At 45.6% G+C, this 21,051-nt stretch overlaps 1 protein-coding gene across 1 annotated transcript in view; it reads right to left on the reverse strand.

Moving 5' to 3' along the window:
• EVA1A (eva-1 homolog A, regulator of programmed cell death) overlaps positions 1-21,051 on the reverse strand; it is a 65,013-nt gene that overhangs the window by 31,857 nt on the left and 12,105 nt on the right. Inside the window, exon 2 of the mRNA XM_056118948.1 lies at positions 711-827. Within this exon, the coding sequence (XP_055974923.1) occupies positions 711-827 (117 nt within the window). The remainder of the gene's footprint in view (positions 1-710; positions 828-21,051) is intronic.

A 21,051-nucleotide genomic window follows, 5' to 3' on the forward strand; every position in this document is an offset into this window, starting at 1 on the left:
TGCAAAGCAGGAATCCTACCCTTTGAACTAACTCTCCACTTTCATTATTTATTTATTTATTTATTTATTTGTTTGTTTGCTTTTTTGATCACACCTGGTGATGCTCAGGGGTTACTCCTGGCTCTGCACTCAGGAATTACTCCTGGCGATGCTAGGGGGACCATATGGGATACTGGGAATCAAACCCAGGTCAGCCGCATGCAAGGCAAATGCTCTACCCGCTGTGCTATCACCCCAGCCCCTCCACCTTCATTCTCGACCCAAAACTCCTAGACCTGGTTATGAACAAATGGCAACCCAACTGGAATCAGACATCTTCTTCACATCATTTTTATCTCAGAACTTTGCATCCCAAACACATACTGGTCTCTTGAGAAATACGAGAACTTATCTTATGGCTGCCCTCTCTCAGATTGAGTGGCTCATCACCTATTTTGTATGCTATTTCATGGGTGTCCATTTTAGAAGGAATTTCATTCCCAGTACAGTCAATCCAGAGTCTCTGTCACCTTGACTCCATCCATTAATACTGAGTGTTGTCACTGGATGTGTAAAATGAAACGAGCCTAGTGATGGCACGTTTCATCTCTTATTTCAGCGGTAGCAGCAGTGAGCACTTCAGATAGCAAGCCCCCCTACAGGTAACTAACTCAAGAGACAGTGTTCTGAGAGTGGTAAAAATACAAACTTCTCATTATCCCTTTAGTTACCTGGGGAGAAGCGGACTGTCAGGAGCAGAGGAGGTGAGAACAGTTCATCCCTGATGGTGTTGGTGTCAGGTAGGAGCAGTTCTGAAACTAGGTTGGCCCCAGTTGCCTTCTCAGGCTCTGAAAGAAATAAAAAGTAGCACAAATTCCATGAAAAAACTGTAACATACATGATCAAGAATTGGTGCCAAGCATTAGACCTGCTGTCATCTTAAAGGGCTAGCAGAGAAGCCATAGGGGTTTGGACCAGTAACAAGATTAAGTGTCCTCTGAGAGGATAGAGGCCACTGTCGCAGTTTAATCTGAAACTTGAACCAGCCAGACAGAGAAACGAACCTTCCCAGGTCAGAGCAAAAAGACAAGCAAAGGGTAAAGGATCAAAAACTCACGCTTCCTCTTCCCTTTTGTGAGCCAAAACCCACAGAACCACGCAAGCGGGATGTGTCCACATGGCTCTCTAGAGTCAAGTTTGCATGCCTGGCCTCTTTGGAACAGGAAGGGAGGGAAGTTGGTTCCAGACAGCAACGCCCAGATGCACCATGAATGAAATTCCCTACGGCTCTAATCTGGAAATGCTGTTATGCGGATTCCCACAGTCTGTGCCTTCTATCTAGAAACCATCAGGCCTATGCACAAGTCCAGTAGAGAAGGTCCTGGAAGGCTCCTGAAAGGCCTTGTTCCCGTGTGGACCATTAGGTTACGAGCTTCATCTACAAGCATGCAGGAAGAATGAAGACGGAGCCACCAAGTTTAGGGTGCACCCAGCCGCCGTGCACATTCACACATTCATCTGAAGTCTTTGCTTCCTGCTAAGTCCTCCAGCACCCACTGAGGTCTTTGTACCTGTTTCAGTTTTCTCTGCTTCACACATTTGTGGCTTCTTCCCACTTTCACTCATAGGGAAGAGAGTAAGGGCAAGAGGGAAGGAAACTGGAGGGCAGGTTACTTCCTTGTGAGGAAAAGATCTTTGGAGACTCACCGGTGAGAAGCAAGTCTTCAAAACATGCTTGCCTCCTCTCCACACTCCCCAAGGGCTGACCCCAGTGTGGCCACATTTGCAAGACAAACCCTTGAATGGAAAAACCGTTTCCATATCACAGAAGGGTAGAGGATATACGTGACCCTGGAGAAATGACTCAACAGAGAGAAAGCCCAGGGCTTCCTGCAGCATTGAGAAATAGGTGGATGAGGCACACGAGCCTTTGCCAACCTTTGCCAACCTTTCGGCAAACTGCTTCCGGGATATACCCTGGCCCTGTCACCACCCAGAAAGTAAGGTGCTACCTCTGAAATTGGGACTGTGAACTCCTGAAGGGCATCAGCTGTGACTTCATTCCTCTCCGTTCCCAGAACCTCTCACAGTGAGAGCCCATATGAACTCATCACTCATTTCTGGATAGCCTACTTCAACCCTAACCTTCTATCCCACTTCTATCATTCCTTGAACAACAGAAATGATGGTCTCCAAGGCCTCTGAAATGGGAGGCCTCTTACACTGTCCAGCTCACCCCATTTATCTCTCTCATCCTATACTCCCTTTTTTCTATAGGGCCTGATTATTCTAACTACACAGCACTAGTTCCTTACTAGAATCTTCTGTTGCCCTCCCAGCACTCCAAAGGCTTAACCCTAATACCACACCAAACCTCACCCACCTGCTTTCCTGAGTACAGGCTAAGTACCTTTGAAAAGAAAATAATTCCTATTAGCATCATAGCAAATGTTTGCTTTGCCCTCTCGGAGGGGTGCTTGTGTGGTTGGGAAATATTCTATGGCCCTGGCATCCATCTTGCTTTTTCATTTCTAAAAACTATGTACCATGTCTCTACCCACGTATTCAGTCCCTTCTCCAGCTTTACCTCTCTTATGTGTCCTATTTTCCCAGGAAAATCAAGACCAACTAACACAAAATGTAACTTATCTCTCTCTTCCATCTTTCCTTACCTTCCTTTCTCATCACTTGGTGAGTTTTTCATCTGTGGCTATGATCACACCACTTCTTCCTACCGGACTTCCTTCATCCCCTTCTTTCACCTTTTCTTTTGTGACTAGCATCCAGAATGTCAATGAATAAGGAAATAATCCATTTAGAATATAAACAAAGACCTGAAAAGATATTGTGCCAAATAATATATATTGGTAAATGTAAAGGTAAAGGCCCTCCCATTGTTCATCGATTTGCTTGAGCGGGCCCAGTAACGTCTCCATTGGAGACTTTGTTGTTACTGTGTCTGGCATATCGAATACTCTCGGTAGCTTGCCGGGCTCTCCGAGAGGGGCGGAGGAATCGAACTCGGGTCGGCCATGTTGGCTGCGTGTAAGGCGAACGCCCTACCCGCAAATTAAACACATAAAAAGATATTCAGAGTTATTAATCACTAGCGAAATGTACACTAAGGTTACTACAGGAGTGAAGGTGTTTACTTGCATCCCGCCATCACTGGTTTGAATCCCTAGAACCAGATACGGCCCCCAAAACATCATATGGCAAGCTCTGAACACTGCTGGGCATGGCCCAAAAAAACCGAATTAAAAAAAAAAAGCAAGAAAACCCACAGTGAGAGGGGCCAGGGATATAGAAAAGGGGTAAAGGGCAATGCCTAGCATGTGACTCAGTGATTCGATTTCCAACACAGTATGATCTGTAGAGAATATCCTCTTATAGCCCTGTAAGCCCCCAGGCACCAGAGGGCCCAAAGAGCACCATCTCCTCAGACTTTTGCATGAACCACCAGCCCTGTTGGCCTAGAATCACCAGAAGTGACCTTCAGGTCCCCTGAGCACCACCTGGGAGTGGCCCCTTGCAAAGAAACCACAGTGAGATACTGCCACATCTATCAGAGTAGGTAAAATAAAAAATTATAACTGGACTAAATGTCAACAGACATAGAGAATATGGATCACCAACACATCGCTGGTAGAAATGTAAGATGAAACAGCCGTGGATGAAAATAAATAAGGAGTTTATTTAAAAAAAAATCTAAGTATACTACTACCATACAGCAAAATAGTTGTACTACTGATAGGCATTTATCCCAGAGTAATAAAAGTTTATGCTCATAAACAAGAAAAAATTATGTACAGAGAGTGCTGGAGGAGAGCGCAGAGGTTACGGTGCTGGCCTTGCACATAGCCAGGCTGAATTTAATCCCTAACACCAACATATGGCTCCTCAAACACCAACAGGCGTGATCTTTGAGTGCAGAGCTAGCTGTAAACCCTGAAGACTGCTGGGTCTCACCCTAAAACATACATTTATCTTCACAGATACACAAAGCTACTTTATTGTTAATAGACCCAAACTGGAAACCACCCAAGTTTCTCTCAGTGAGTGAATGTTTAAACAAACGGTAGTTAATCTATACCGTGGAACACTGCTCAGCAAGAAAAAGGGACCATGAACTCTGCTCACGTAACAAACTGGGAATCATCTGAAAATTATACTGAATGTTAAAACTCGATCCCCAAAGGTTGCCTATTTTATTTATTTATGCAACATTTTGTAAATGTCAACATTATAGAATGGGAAGCAAATGAGTGACTCTGGGGGGGCTAGGGCTCAAGGAGGGGTGAATGTAACTAAAAAAGAACAACTGTGGATCCTCAAAATTACAGCAGCGTTCAATACCTCGGTTGAATCAAAGTTAATATCCTCTTTGTGGTTTTATACTACAGATCTGCAGGTTGGCGCCACTGGGAAAGCTGGTTAAAAGAACATGGGATTATTTGTTGCAACTCTATGTGAACCTAGAATTATACCCCATCTTCTTTAATATAAGAAATTTTATTGTTGACTCCGGGATCATCTCAATTCACAATCTTCACAATCTTTACATTATAGTTGGAGAAGCAGTAAATCCTTCAGATGATCCAACCATGATATTCAGGGAAATTGAAAAAGAAATTCTTTCCTGAGAACATCCATTGAAGGGGCAGAGAACATTTAATGATAGAAAATGCTGGAGAAGGCTATTATGAGTTTTTCTTTTCCAGCATATAAAAGGGTTATACATAAGGAAATAAACTTTGTGCAGGCTGATCTAGAAGATTGGATACATGGCTCAGAATTGATCAGACCTGAGTTTAAAGTCAAGTTCCACTAGTTCGTATCTTTGATACTGTTGGGTGGGAGCAATAGTACAGAGGGTAGGGTGCTTGTCTTGCAAGGAGTCAACCAGGTTGATTCCCAGCACCATCTATGGCCTACTGAACACTGCCGGGAGTGATCTCTGAATGCAGAGGTGAGAGAAAGCCCTGAGTACCGTTGGCTATAAACCTTCAAACAATCAAATCTCAGATAGAGATTTAACCTCTGTTCCCTCATCATTTAAAAAAAAAAAGTCCATCCCAGCAGGCTCTGTGGGCTGAAGTGCGTATTTTGGATGTGAGAGAGCTGAGTTCATTCCTTAACATCACATGATCCTCTTAGAACTACCAGGAATGATGATCCCAGTGTCCCTGAGAACTACCAATAATCTCTGAGCATCCTTGAACTGGATTAAAACAAACAGAAGGAATTTAATGCAGAGGATTGATTGCAGTATTAAAGTTACAAGTACAAGTTGTAGTTAATTGATAAGATGAAATTTTAAAGACTGCTGAATAGATAACAAAGTGAAAAGCTTAAAGATCTTCTCAAGTGGGTATGGCTTTACAATGATGAAACTGGGCTGGAGAGACTGGAGTTACGGCCCTTGCTTTGTACACAGCTGCCTGGGTTAGATCCCTGGCACTTGCTATGGTTCCCCAAGCACAACCAGGAGTGATCCCTGAGCACAGCCAGGTATGGCCCCAAAACCAAAACAATGAAAACAAAAAGGCTAAATTTGATTGGAGTGCCATATGGGATGGGATTGTGAGGTGGTCCAGAGATTAGCCAGAGCAACAGTCAACTGAAGGACACAGAGAAGAGACTGATCCACTTAGGGGACTGGGGTCACTAAGAATCAATCATGAAGGACTCAAATATGGAAACTGGAACCCACAAAATATAGCTGTTACTGAAGGAGACACTTGATGAAGAGACAAAGGGACATAATAGTTAGATCTCCTTCATTTCTTCCTTAGCCTTTTAGAACCTGGAAAAGAAGATTCTCCCTCTGAAATCTGGGATGTGAACCCCCGGAATGGCATCAGCCATGTCTTCATTCCTCTGTTTCCAGAACCTCTCAGTGAGAGCCCAATCTTTATCAATCAAACCCCACAGGAAGCAAAGGCACCCTCGAGCCTGAGAAAAGCAGCATGTCACCCTCCAGTTCTCTAGGTGAGAGCAGGGATCATTCAGAAAACAAGCTCAGAAAGTCTGTGTGAGGATACAGAACTCAGAAGATGTGTGGCACTTAGTAGATGCTCAATAAATTGCAATTATAGCACAGCGGGTAGGGCGTTCGCCTTACAAGCGGCCAACATGGCCGACCCGAGTTCGATTCCTCCGCCCCTCTCGAAGAGCCCGGCAAGCTACCGAGAGTATTCCATATGCCAAACACAGTAACAACAAAGTCTCCAATGGAGACGTTACTGGGCCCGCTCGAGCAAATCGACGATCAACGGGAGGGCCTTTACCTTACCTTACCTTACGTGCCAATTTATAGGGCTTGGACTTATGGCATCTTCTCATCACTTTATATCTGGGTATACAGAAACACAGGATGGGATATTTGCTTCCTACTATACCAATCTGCCCAAGAATGCTCCCTGGCCACTCTCAGTCCCAAGTGAACAACATTTTTGAGACTTGTGAAACATAGCCCTGTCCCAAAGTTTCATTGTGAAAAAACAAATGTTGGATTTCCACAGCTACTGGCTTTAGCCTACCCAGAGGAATGGCTGCAGTAAAATATTAATCTCTGAGAAAGCCACACTAGGGTGAGATTGCATAGTAATTCAAGCAACATGTGCAGAATTTATTTAGTGTTGGCTAGGGATGGTTCTAATTATGCAAAAATCTTTAGAAGGAGAAGAAAGGGATTGACGATGTTGGACTAAATCAGTCCCAGAGGCTCTGGACATTGCCTCTTCCCATTTTGAGTTTATTTCTTCAGTCCCCAAATCATAAACACCCAAAAAGCTACCATGGAAAGGGGAACTGCCACTATTTGAACCAAGAGGCAGCCAGTCACAAAAGCAGCCAAGGCAGAAAACATCAGGTCCAGGGCTTCACGGACCTCCAGTGCTGAGGACCCATCAGGGGCCCAGTGGAGTCCCACAGATGGAGGAGAAATCAGGGAGGAACAAAGGAGGCATGAAGAATCCAAAAGAATGTTCAAAGCCTAGGAGGAAGGATGCCAGATGTGCTCATCAAAGGTCAGTTTGGGGTCTGAGAGCTAGTACAGTGGGTTGGCTCTTGCCTTGCTTGCTGCTGACTTAGGTTCAATCTCTCGCACTGCATATGGTCCCCTGAGCCTGATCACAGAGCCAGGCATGAGCCCTGGGCATTGCATGGTGGAGCCCAAAACAAATTTTAAAAAGTGAGTTCAAGCTGGGGAGAATACACTAGACCTGCTAGACACCCACTGTTCTCTGGGAGTCACTGACAGGGGGACTGGTGGATACAAACTAGCACAGGGGAGGGGAGAGGGCCAGGGCCCGTTCCTGAGGTTGCAGACAGAAATGCTGAGTCAACCTCAGAAACAGCCTAAAATGACTCAATGACCAGAAACCGGAGGGTGGTGGAGCAGAGAGAAAGCGCAGGAAGTGATCCATCTGCCCAAGCTATCAGCCTGTTTCCTCTTTGGCTGCACCCACTGGAGGATGGTGGTTGCAGTGTCAGGCGACCCTCCCTGAGCAGGAACATCAGAGAGGTGACGGGAATGGGAGGATGGACACTCGGCTCCGAGGAAGGAGACCAGGTCCTGGGAAGCAGAGCCCGAGGGGGAATGTCAGAAAGCCAGGGTCTTGGGTGGGGTCCTCTGAACTCCAACAGACCCAGAGATCAAGAGGCCCCTCTTGTGTCATTTCTGCTCAAGTTTGATCGCCAGACACATGAAGGCAGGGGCTGGTTCTAACTGGAAGGGTCAGCCTGGAAGTCAGACCATCCTGAATTCAAAGGGCATCAGGACACAGAGGGTGGATCTGGGGGGTCCAGGCATCCACCTGCATTTGCCAGCACTTTCTGCTTAGTACATCTAACTATATTCTTCCCACCTATGCACTTTCTTTTCCTAATTATGTTTGAAAATCCCAGGCCCCTAATCCTCAAACTCAAACTTGGGGTACAACACCCATGCTTCCTCTCCTTTGCCCTGAAATTTCTACTTGTGTCCCATTGTTTGTTTTTGGTTTGTTTGTTTGGGGGCCACACCCAGTGGTGCTCAGGTCTTACTTCTGACACTTTCCGCAGGGATTACTCCTGGTCACCTCTGGACCATATGGAGTCAGGGGATGTAACATATGCAAGGCAAATGCCCAATCTACTGTACTATCTCTCTGGCTTTCCTCATGTCCCTTCTTACTTTCCATGCCCACTACCACTTACCCAATTCCAGATTTCCACCCTTTTCTTCCCTCCCGAACAAGTATTTTTCTCTAAGTGCCAAACTGAGCATTCAGAAACAGTGACCTCAAAATGCCACACTCAGCTCTAAAATTGTCACTGAATTCACATCACTTACTGCAAACTCACTTAGACGTGAGCCTTTCAAGCCAGGCTCTTGGTGGGTTCCTCTCAGCCAGCCTTTCCAGTGTAGCCCAGCATACCAGCGGATGCCCTCTGTCTCTCCTCCACACTGGACCCTTTCTGACTTCCACCCTACTGAATGCGTTTTTCCGTGTGGTTGCATTTCCGAGCCAAAGCCAGCCTTCAAGGTCCAGGCCTCAGCAGCTCCAGCAAGAATCTTCCCTAGTTTCCAATTCCCAACCCCTGCATAGGAAACTCTTCCCTGTTCTGGACTCCCATAGCCCTGAGTGCCACTCCCCTCCCTCCCTTCCCCCCCCATATCTGTTAAAGTATATGCTTTTTCCTGTTTGCATCAGGCTTTCAGCTCTTCGGGAACAGGAACCTGACACAGATTCTCTTTCCTGGAAGAAGCAGCGGGACATCCAAAAACAGAGTTTGAGGAGCTTGTAAGAAAGGTGAAGGCATTTGAAGGACTAAGTTCAGGGGGGAAAAAAGACGAGAGTTCTATTGTGACTTCTGAGTGAAAACTGCAGGTGCCTTTGGGTACCTGCTACAGTGTGAAAATAGATGAGGAAACCCCGACTGAGAGGATTGCAAGTGAAAAGAACAGTCAGTGGCTTGATCCTGAGGAGAAGCAGCCAGCCAGCCAAGGTATGACAGCAGACAGTAACCTGCAACCTGTCTGGAAGCAGCCACACAGAATCACAACACATGTGTTGGGAGAGGAAGAGAAAGTTAGCCTGGGGATCGGCTCCATCAACACGTGCTTGCTAGATTCTCAGTGCCTTCCCTCCCCCCCCCCCCCCCCCGTGGTTTTCTCTTTAGAACTAGGTTAGGTGCTGGAGGCCGTAGAGAGAGCATAGTGGGTAGGGCGTTTGCCTTGCACGTGGCTGACCCAGGTTCGATTCCCAGCATCCCATATGGTCCCCTGAGCATCACCAGGAGTAATTCCTAAGTGCAGAACCAGGAGTATCCCCTGTGAATTGCCAGGTGTGACCCAAAAAGAAAAAAAGAAAAAAAAACCCTTAGAACTAGGTGAGCCATGTGTCAGATTGAGGAACCCTTCATCCAGGTTTATGGAAGCAGTTGCCATTTTACTTGACCATTCCTCGGGTGAAGGCCACAGCTCACCACTGAGCTTCAAGTGAGCGTGTCTGAGGCATCTACAGCGAGCGTTTGCACAGAAGGAATCATGCAAACGGCACCCAGAAGCCTGACTGGTCTTTTAAATCCTTTTCTATGGTAGCCTCCCAGTCCCACGCTGACTTTGAAGACCATTACATGGGATAAAACCAGAACACAAACACAGATCCCTAAGAAATTGGAAAGGAGTGGAATAAAAAACCCAGGTTATAAGGAATTTAGAGGCCGAGGGCAGGCCCACTGGGCGCTGGAAGAAAGAGACATGACGGGGCTGGAGTGATAGCACAGTGGGTAGAGCATTTGCCTTGCACACGGCTGACTCGGGTTCAATTCCCAGCATCCCATATGGTCCCCCAGCACTGTCAGGAGTCATTTCTGAGTGCAGAGGCAGGAGTGACCCCTGTGCATTGCCGGGTGTGACCCAAAAAGAAAAAAAAGGGACATGATAGGGGTGACAGCCTTGCTTGGCAGAGATGGTGGTGCTCCCTGGGATGTCAGGCAGCTTCCCCTGAGACCCTCCCATTAACTTCCTACCAGGAGGAGCAGGACCCATGGACAACCAGGGCTGTTCTGTATCAATTCAGTTCAGTTCAATGAGGACAAACCTCTGAGGGCCTAAGAAGTGAAAAGCTCAGAGCTGACAAGACGTTTCTCTCAGGGATAGGGACAGCTGGAGCTTCTGTGAAGCCATAAGAGTTTCACGCCTCACTTGCAGATAAGAGGTAGTCCAGGGTTCGACAAAAGATCAGTTCCAATTAAATGTGTTAAACCCCCTTTTAACACTAAACATGCAAATGTGGGCTATGCCAAGTGTAAACAAAGGTTCTTTGACCCAACCTGGAATCTGTTTGAACACATGTAGATAGGTCACTAATTAGGAGCTGGATGGTTGCAAAAGTATCACTTAACAATCAGATCCCAGCAAGTCCTTTCATGCCGTAAAACTGTAGGAGCGAGCAAGCCTGCTAGCACCTCCCTGGCTCGTGTGTGCCATCCTTAATTAAATGCCAGGCAAAACTCAGGAATAGCCAGTGCGTGCATGCTCTTATAAAGATAGGCTAGTAAACTAGACAAGAATAAGTGGCCTTCTAACGCGGTACATTGTGGGTTAGTATTATTGATTGCTTCAGTGCTTGTTTGGATCTCTGAGTGTTTAGAGTTGAGACTTTTAAAATTTCCAGCAAGACCAGTTGAGCAACACACCGTTCCTTCTATAGCCAATGAGGGATCAGCAATAAAAATGACAACTGAAGCTTGGACTCAACACGCCAGATGAAATCTCTTGCTGTGTGGAAGCCTTTAGGTAATGACTAAAGAGAAACACACACTGAAGTTTCTGAAAATAATTTTAATTGCATAATTAATATAATGGCACTATGTAATTTGGGGGAAATAGTTCTTGTCAAAGATAAATTGGGCGAATAGGCTGTTCATCTATTTCCTTCAATTAAATCCTCCTGATGAGTAAGTGAATCAACACTGAGACCAAATTTTCCTTTATTTCACTTTCAAATGTCCCAATTGTTTTCATCAGAATAACCTAAATTTGCAAAGTAGCCTGTTTAAAAGCACTTCCAATGTCTATTGATTGTAATTTTCTCAAGACTTTTACAAATTTTAGACAATATAAAACCCAGGAATATATTAACATTAAAACTTCAAAGATTCAAATTTGAAACCTTCCGTTTCAAATTTTTATCCCCGTTAAATTTTTTGCTAATAGGTACTGTCATAGACAGAATCTTCAAAATGGTCATTTATAACAAAACCGAGTTTTTTCTGTTTTATTCACTGGTATTCCAAGATTTTATTGGAAGAGTTGAAAAGCTAAAATTATTTGACATTGCCTGGCACTTAGTAGAAGAAAATCCATATATTTAAGAATAACTTTTTTTTAATGATGTAGGAACACTGCTATTTATTCAGCCATTGACTAAGCTGATTGAATTGGGCATAAACTCCACATTACTTTTTTAAAATTTTTTTTAAACTTTATAAGTTAGTTCACAATGTTTGATTACATTCAATATTTAAATACCAATCCCACCACCATTACACCTTCCCACCACCAAACTCGAGATGATTCCATCCCAAACCCCAATCCCTGTCCCAAAACACAACCGAAATAATATATTTCATGTTGTCTGTCATGAAGAACTGCTGAATATTCTTACAAAAAAGTGTTCATATAGGAAACAGTGTGAAGATTCTTCCATTTTGGCAGGAGCCATTAAGACAAAGGATAACTTTTTTAAAGAAACATCTTTTGGTTAGAACAGAACAGAAGATAGATGAGTTGGAATGTTTCAAGCAGAGCCCTAGGTAAATGTGTGAAGCTGAAACAGACACGCCTGTTGAGTCCATCAATAGTAGGGGAAATGGTACAATGCAGGAGCACTGAGAAGTGGGTAAGGGAGAAGCTTTGGACACAGGGACAGTGGAAGCCAGGGAGGAGGTTTTGCTTTTCCTCTTAAAACCGTCTTCCACAGGCAACTGAGCACTTTGTGAGAGGCAGGGCAGAGCCAGGATGGCAGGGCCATTGGGCAGCACAGCTGAGGAGTCAGCATCATGGAAAGAATTTCACAGGCAGTAAGGTCTCTGGACTGTGGGGCAGGGAAAATGGCAACCTGACATGTGACTATGTGACTCACAAGAAAGGAACCAGGACAAAAGATGCAGCCTAGAGAACAGATGCAAATTACCAGGAATCCCAAAGATGGGGGACTGGAAGGGAGGGCCACGTTCCTTAGCTCATCATTCACTCATTTCATGCTTCATCATTTATTAATACGGGCATCATTCTATAGTAGTATCTCCCCTTTTCCATGGTTTCAGTTGCCCCCGGCCATTTGTGATCTACAAATCACTGTATCACTGTATCCCATGGATCATCAATTTACTTGAGTGGGCACCAGTAATGCTTTCATTCATTCCAGCCCTGAGAATTTAGCAGCCTCTCCTTACTCGTCTTTCCCAATGCTGCCATATTGGAGGCTCTTTCAGGGTCAGGGGAATGAGACCCATTATTGTTACTGTTTTTGGCATTTCGAATACACCACAGAGAGCTTTCGAGGCTTTGCAGTGCGGGCGGGATACTCCCGGTAGCTTGCCGGGCTCTCTGAGAAGATTTACAAATATGACTTATAATAAATAAGATGGTTTATGAGAGAAAAGACCACATTCACTTAACTATGATTCAATACATGGATATGATTTTTCTAGTTTGGGGGGTGGGGAGGCTCCCAAGCAGTGCTCAGGGGGTCTAGGGCCCTGCTGGGGGGATTCTGAACAGCCGAGTGTGCAGCACAGTGCACAGGCCCGGAGATCCTCAGGCCCCTGGGGGTGCTCAGGACCCCCAAGACTGTTCCTGGTGATGCTCAAGAGACAATGTGGTTCCAGAAATCAAACCCGGTTGGGTATATGTGAGGCATGGGCCCTAACTACTGGACTATTACTCAGCTGTTGCTCTATTTTGTTATTATGGTTGATCACCTCCTACCATGCCTAATTTATAAATTAAACTTTCTTCAGACATGTGTATATAAAAGAAAAACAGTGTATACAGGGCTCAGTACCATCCATAGTTCAGCTGCGAATCCACGGTGGTCTTGGAAGGAATCCCCTATGGGCGAGAGAAGGTGGGTGCACATACTGGAGCTAAGAAGGTAAATCCACCTTGCTCAGGGCTGTTATTGTTCCCAACAGGGCACCCGGGGGGCAAGGAGGGGGCCATGGTCAGTTTCCTCGGAGAGAGAGCCCAGGGAGGAGTCTCACCACAAAAATGGGAGTTAATCAGCTGAGGGTGCTGGAGGGAGAGGAGGGAGAGCACAGTTCAGCATGTGTATCAAGCAAAGATTGGAGGGCCGGAGGCAGAGTGCACAGGTTAAGGTGCTTGCCTGGTGTACACCCACCCTGATTTAAAACCTTTCTTAGATCCCGAGCACCGGAGGTCACTCCTGAACACAGAGGACTCAGTAGCCCCTGAGCAATTGAGTGTGACCCAAAGACAAGAAAGAAAGAAAGAAAGAAAGAAAGAAAGAAAGAAGGAAGGAAGGAAGGAAGGAAGGAAGGAAGGAAGGAAGGAAGGAAGGGAGGGAGAGAAAGGGAGGGAGGGGAAGGAAGGAAGGAAGGAAGGAAGGAGGGAAGGAAGGAAGGAAGGAAGGAGGGAGGGAGGGAGGGAGGGAGGGAGGGAGGGAGGGAAGGGAGGGAGGGAGGGAGGGAGGGAGGGGAAGGAAGGAAGGAAGGAACGAAGGAAGGAAGGAAGGAAGGAAGGAAGGGAGAAAAAGAAAGAGAGAGGGAGGGAGGAGGAAAGGGAGGGAGGGAGAATAGAAGGAAGGATAGAAGAAAGAAAGGGAGGAAGGAGGAAGGAAGGAAGGGAAAGAAGGAAGGAAAGGAAAGAAGGAAGGGAAGGAGGGAGACAGAGAGGAAGGGAGGGAGACAGAGAGGAAGGGAGGGAGGGAGGGAGGGAGGAGTAAACTACAGTTGGGAATCAACAAAGGGCTCAGATGAAATGGGTGCAGAGTGACTGACAGGACAGAAGCAGGCAGAGGAGTAGCCGAGGGGGAGGGGCGGTCTGGCATGTTCTTCTCTAGACCCTGATGCTCACCTAACAGCCCTGGCAGCCAAGGCGGACAGCAACTTGCACAACGCAGAAGCACCTGCAGGCAAAATCCCCTTGCCCCAGCTCCACGCCATTTGCTTCATGGCCTCCCACACAAACTCCCTGGGAGCAGGAACTGTGTTTTCCCCTTGGCTTCATCTCTATCTTCAGAGCAAGCACAGCACCTTAATGCCACAGGAACTCCAAGCATGTTAGAAGAACTGATAAATGAGTGGGCAGAGTGCATGGCGAGGAGAGAAGGGGTCAAGGTCCCCCACAGTGAATGCTGGCTGCAGAGACCAGTGGTAAGAGCAAAAGTGAAGAGTCGGGACAGGAAACCATAGAATAAAATGATGGTAAACAGAGACAGAACCTCATGTTCTGGGTAGCACACAGAGGGACTGAACAGAAAAATGGCCACAAATCAAATGATTTTGAACTAGGATCTGAGGAAGCAGTCCGGAATTCATCTTGGGAAGAAGCTGGGCTATTGAGTTGTGTCCCGCCAAGGTGTCTGAAGCCTAGTTTATCTGAAGGTCATGTTGTGAGAATAGGGTCTGTGGATTTAACCAAGATGAGCTCACTAGGGTGGGTCCGGCACAGTGAGTATGATTAATATCCTTACACAAAGTATCAGCGGGCACACAGGTACACAGGGGATGCAATGTGAAGAGCAGTGGGGAACAGATAAAACCCCTAAGTCTCCAGAAGTCAGGGGAGAAACCTAGAATAGATGCTTCCCTAGTACCTTCAGAGTGCATAAGGTCCTGGCGATACATTTTCTGACTCCTATGAAATGAAACACTTCTGTGGTTCTAACATCTGGGCTTTAGTACTTAGCTGTGTCAACTCCAGGGAATTCATACAGGCTATCAACATTAGCCCTGTCTCTCTCAGTATATGTATTGCAAACCACAATGCCCAAAAGCAAAGAGAGAGTAGCACTGTAGTACTGTCCTCCTGTTGTTCATCGATTTGCTCGAGTGGTCACCAGTAACGTCTCCATTGTGAGACTTGCTGTTACTGTTTTTGGCATATTGAATACGCCACGGGGAGCTTGCCAAGCTCTGCTGTGCGGGCGGGATACTCTCAGTAGCTTGCCGGGCTCTCTGAGGGAACCCGGGTCAGCCCAGCTGTGTGTAAGGCAAACGCCCTACCTGCTGTGCTATTGCTACAGGAAAAGAGAGTAAGAGGGAAATTGTCTGCCCTAGAGGCAGGGGAAGTGTTGGAATGGTGGGGTGGGGAATACTGGGGACATTGGTGGTGGAGATTGTGCACTGGTGGAGGAATGGGTGCTTGATCATTGTATGACTGGAACTCAAACATGAAAGCTTTGTAACTGTAGTTCATGGTGATTCAATAAAAAAATAAATAAAAATCCCCCTCAAAAGCAAAATTGGTCATGACTATGATTGACCTTGATCTTGATCTCCCAGCATGCGTCATTTCCCTTTCATTCTTATTCGAAGATTTCTCCTCTCATTTGTATTCTCACCTTTCCTGGTTCAATATGGGAGTCATGTAATTAGTTCCTGTCAATCAGGTCTTTTTGCCATTTCAGAGACTACATGACCCAACCCTATTCAATCGGCCTCATGCCAAAGGCTGCTATATCCATGGCATAACAAGGTTGTTCTTGGATATTTCTATCTCTAAAGTCTGGTTTTAAATATTCAGTCTAGGAAACAGTCTCTAGCTGAATGTGGACAAACACAAAGTGATTCGTGGGGTTACTAGTCAACTAAATAGAGGACGACAAAATGTATTTCTATGACACTTGTCAGGCTAGTCCTCGAAGATGCTGCCTTGATCTCCAGGGCTCAAAACCTCTGAATTTTACCTTATCAGCCTCTATCATCTCTATCTGAGACACATTCCTATTTCAGGCAGTGAATAAAACAACGTTTTACTCTAGGCACTTGAGATTCAGAGATTCCCTATTCTGTAATCTCATTGCACACTCTCTTTTTCATATTGTAACATGCCCAATATGTCAGAACTCTGAGTTTTGCTGCATGTTCCTTGTCAAACACAGAAGTATAATACCTCACTTGAGAGATTTTGCAGTTATAAAACAGGCCTGACTCTTGCTTCGCCAAAGGCTGATTGAGAACAATCATCAGAAACGCAGAGGAGAGAGGAGAGAGAGCTGCATAGGCTTCTGAGGAGGGGCCTCGAGCCTGCATGCATGGAAGGACTCTCCGTGTCAGCTGTAGCACCATCCCCGTCCAGGCCCAGGTTCAAGGTCAGCTGAGCTGTGAAACTTTGGGCAAACAACTTCATATTTCTAAACTTCAGTTTGAAAAATAAACGTTGTGTTCTGAGGATACCTAAGAATTATTCTTGGACTAAAATAGTACCAGAGTTAAGGTACTTGCCCTACATGCGTTCAATCTCAGTTTGAGCCCTAGAACCCCTTATGGTCCCCCAAGTACCACCAGGAGTGATCTCTAAGCGTGGAGCCAGGAGTAATCTCTGAGCACCACTGGTATGGCCCAATGCCTCCACCCACCTAAAGGAATGTTTTTAACAATCCATTAATCTGTGCAATGCACTCAGCATGGTGTCTTGTGACAAACATGGTTTGAGTCACACTGTTTTCCTACTGGAAGAATCAGTTTACTGAATACTGAAGATTCAGCTGGGAGAGGAGGGGCAGAGAGGCAGTACAGGAGTTAAGACAACTGCTTTGCCTGCAGTTGAGCCTGGTTCAATGCCCCACACCATATATAGTCCCTGGGCACCTCCAGGAGTGATTCCTGATCACTGAGCCTGCAGTTAACCCTGATCATTGCAGAATTAGCAAACAGATTTAGCTAGGGGCTGAGAGAGTTCAAACACAGCTATACATGCCTTGCACTATAGATGCCCTGAGTTCAATTCCAAGCACTGCCAGGTCTGAGCACTAAATCTTAAGGCCCAAATCAGTTTCTTAACTCTGGGCCAAGTACCACTGGGGTCACTACTCAAATCCCTGAGCACTGCTGAGGAGCTCTATCCTCAAGAAAAACCATGCTAACACGCACCCATCAAATTGGTCTTCCAGCCTGTCATTTTTATATGGGGGCATGTCACAAATTATTTCCTTCCCTAGTGCCTCCCTACCTCCCTCATCATAGTGAAGGCTCCTGACTGGCTTCCCTACCTCGATTCTCTTCCACTCAACCTTCACTGAGTCAAAAGACTCATCATTCTAGATCACAAGTTGGTAAGCTACACATAGCTCACAGGTGTTTCCAGTCGACTGATTAGTTTTAGCTGAAGCATTTTCATACAACAGAGCAATTTCATAGAACAGAGTTAAGCTTATTCACTTACATATGCCCTGTGGCTGCTTTGGTCTACACTGGTAGAACAGAGTGGCGGGGCAGTGATTGGCTTATGAAACTTAAAATATTTGCTTTCTGGGGCGGAAGACTAGATCAAGTGGTAGAACATATAATTTGCATATTCAAGGCCTTAATTTTAATCACTGGTACCACATGAGCCCCAAGTATCTTGGGTGTGACCTCCACAAATGAAATAATAATCTGTCACTGTCACTGTCACTGTCCTTCCATTGTTCCTTTGCTCAAGCGGGCATCAGTAATGTCTCACAACAAATTGTGAGACTTGTTGTTACTATTTTTGGCATATTGGATATGTCACGGGTAGCTTGTCTGGCGTTGTCATGCGGGCAGGATACTCTCGGTAGCTTGCCGGGCTCTACAAGAGGGGCGGAGGAACCAAACCCAGGTCAGCAGCGTGCAAAGCAAACACCCTACCTGCTGTGTTATCACTCCAGCCCAACCAAAGTTACTAGAACAATTCTGAAGATGTGATTTAAAGAGGTTCTTATAACAAAATAATAATGATAGTAATAATAATAATAATGATGATGATGATGACTGTCTTTCCCATACAGAAAAAGTCTGCCAAGTCTAGGGATGTAATTCAGTGTAGCAGCACTTGCCTTGGATGTGTGTTGCCCTGGATTTGATCCCTCTCATGAGGGAAAGAAGAGAAAGAAAGAAGCAGAGAGAACTGGGGGCAGGAGAGTCAGTAGAGCAGATAAGGAAGTACTCTTGTATGTTGTTGACCCTAGTTCAATCTCCAGCACCACAGAGGGTCCCTGAGCATGGCCAATGATCACTCCTGAACACAGAACCAGAAACAACTCCAGAGTACCACTAGATGTGGCTCCAATCCTCCCACCCCCACCAAAATAAAAAAAAATTACAAAAAGATTGGCCAACTTGTTCTGGAACTCTCCCCTCAGTAGCTCCTGACTCCCTCCAGACTTGCCCCTTAGCAATGGGTATTTTGTCTTTGCTGGCACCTGCTGGTCTTTGCTGACTCACCTCTCCATCCATACTTCCCAAACTGGCTTAAACACCATATCTGAATGGGTTAATTTCCATGCAGAAAACATCAATTCTTCAAGATTCTTAAATATCTCTTGGGGGATTTTCTTGGCAGGGGGGCACCTTCTTTTGGGGACCCAGGACCCCTCCCAGAGATTCTCAGTCTACCAGGTTGGTGATTCGGTGCCAGATCCTGAAGATGTGGGGAACTAAGGTGCTGGAGTGCACCCAGGTCACACCCAACAATGCTCAGGGTCACACCCAGCAATGCTCAGGGAACCATGTTATACTGGGAATTGAACAAGGTCCTCATACTACTTATCTAGCCCCAAATATCCCTTTCTTTACAAAACTGTCCAAGATTGACCCTCATCTCTATGCCAATGGCCAGCTCTTGGGGCTGGAGAGAGAGAGTACAGAGGTTAAGGAACTTGCCTTGCATATGACATAATCCTTTATCTTTCCTAGTCTTGCACAGTAACCTTCCAGCACAAAGGGAACCTTGAAAGATGTACTATTGACTTTTCCTGGTAACCGAAAGCTCCACAACAACAACAGCTATTGCTGCAAGTTTGTGTAGTGTGGGGGGGTGGGGAGGAAGGAAGGAAATATCCCCAGGCCTTCCTGTGGTCTTTCTCATTCTGGGCACCCATTCCTTTGGAAGTGAGCACCTCATTCATAAAGGCGGAGGTGTCTGCATTGTTCTGAGACATTTCCAAGAAGAGTAGAAGTTGTCACTCCAACTAAGGTGAATCCACAGCATTGGCAGGCAAACCCCAACTCTGAGCCTCAGAGACATCAGGGCCATGAACCAAAGCGAGGTTGAATTTCTTATTTCAGTCATGTTTTAACCTATGCGCTAACTACCTTTGTTCTGAACAACAAATGAATCCCATGTGTTAAGACAGATTGTCACTGGCTGTGATAAACACATTTTGGAGCCTGTTAGACTATTAGCCCGTAAGCCTGTAATGAAGCATCTGTAATGAAATGCCAGGTTTTCCTCTTAGGAAGAACTGAAACGGCTGCAACCAAAGCATCAAGTGAAAGTTTGTCGCTCAGCAAACCTTATACTGAACCTTCCAGTTTCTATAAGAGCTCAGAACTTCTGCTCCATTTTCCCCTACATATTTACCTTCATTTCCAACCACCTCTCATTCTGCTTTGAGTACCAGGTGTCACACACAGTTTAAAGTCACTGTGTCCTGAGCCCCTTTTCTTTTAGTCAGGGCTTCCATCGCCCATTGTTCCACCACACTGGTGTCGACAAAGCAGACCCAGTGCTGGAGGTGTGATATGGAGCCCCAGAGCCGGATGCTTTCTCAAACACTGTCTCAAGGACAGAATCAGCAGATCATGGTTTGTGCATGGATTTGCAACAGTCTGTACTGAACAACTCATAATGATACCACTCCCACTCCCTCTGGGCCTTGGGAAAGAAATCTTCTTGATTCCACCTAATAAAAACTGAGCATCTAAACACCTAGCAGAGATTTCTTTGACAATGTCCAGCCACCACATGAAGCTGTCCAGAACACGGAAGGAGTATTTCAGGTCTGTTTGGAAAAGGAAAGTGAACGTTGAGATACTGATTTTGACATTCTCTCTCTGTCTCTCTCTGTCTCTGTCTCTGTTTCTCTGTCTCTCTGTCTCTCTCCTCCCCCCTGCCTCCCTCCAGCCTCGCTTCCCACCCCACAGAGCCAAGTTTCTGGAAATCTCATCTCACCTTGCTAACCTGCCAGCTCTTCCTCAATCTACCTCATCTTTTAAAGTCCTCTCTCCACATCAACAAGAACTTCCTCACTCTCAAAAAAAGATCTTTTGTTTACTTTCATAGGGATCTCCACATCATTTGATGCTATTGAATCCTCCCTCCTAGAAACTCATTTTCTACATTTCCATTTCCTCCAACCTGTCTGCCTGGCCAGCCCTCTCCCTGCCGCCTGTAGGACCATCTTGGCACTGATATTAACAACTCAGTCCCAGATTCTCAACATCCTGGTATTTCCCTGAAAAGTGTCAGATCTTAGGCAAGTTATCACCTCTTTGTCTCAGTTGTCTCAGTTTATTCATCCATAAACTCATAGTAACAGTTCTCTGGCAACAGAATTAATGAAGAGAATAATAACCAGAACCCATTTCGAACCACAGCACATACTCAATGAGCCTGAGCCATTGTAATTCCTCTCCCCACATTCCCTAGTCTCCTTGAGCACCTGTAGGATACCATGACTTCATTCCCTCTCGTTACACATTTGTACACTAATCTGGAAGTTCTCCCTCCTGAATTGTCAAAATTTCAAAGTCATTTTTCCACTGGCCATCCCAGAGATGCTTTGCACTCAGTCTTTCTGAGACAGAATCACTATTTTCCTGGAAACACTACTCCTTCTTCTTCCTCCATCACCTCCTAATGAATAGACCCACTATTTTTCTTTTCAGTTGCCCAAGCCAAGATCCCAGAGTCATCCTGATTTCCACACCTCCCTTCCTCCCCGACTTAATTGGTCACTAAATTGCATAGATTTTATAGCCAAAGTCTTTCTTGAGTCTATGCCAATTCTCTAACCCTATGACTAGAGGCTTACACAGAACCTCATTATTCTCACCTGGATGAGAGTAACAATAATGTTAATAAGAGCC

Source organism: Sorex fumeus, unplaced genomic scaffold (genome assembly GCF_029834395.1).
Source record: "Sorex fumeus unplaced genomic scaffold, SorFum_2.1 ptg000003l, whole genome shotgun sequence".
Classification (NCBI taxonomy): domain Eukaryota; kingdom Metazoa; phylum Chordata; class Mammalia; order Eulipotyphla; family Soricidae; genus Sorex; species Sorex fumeus.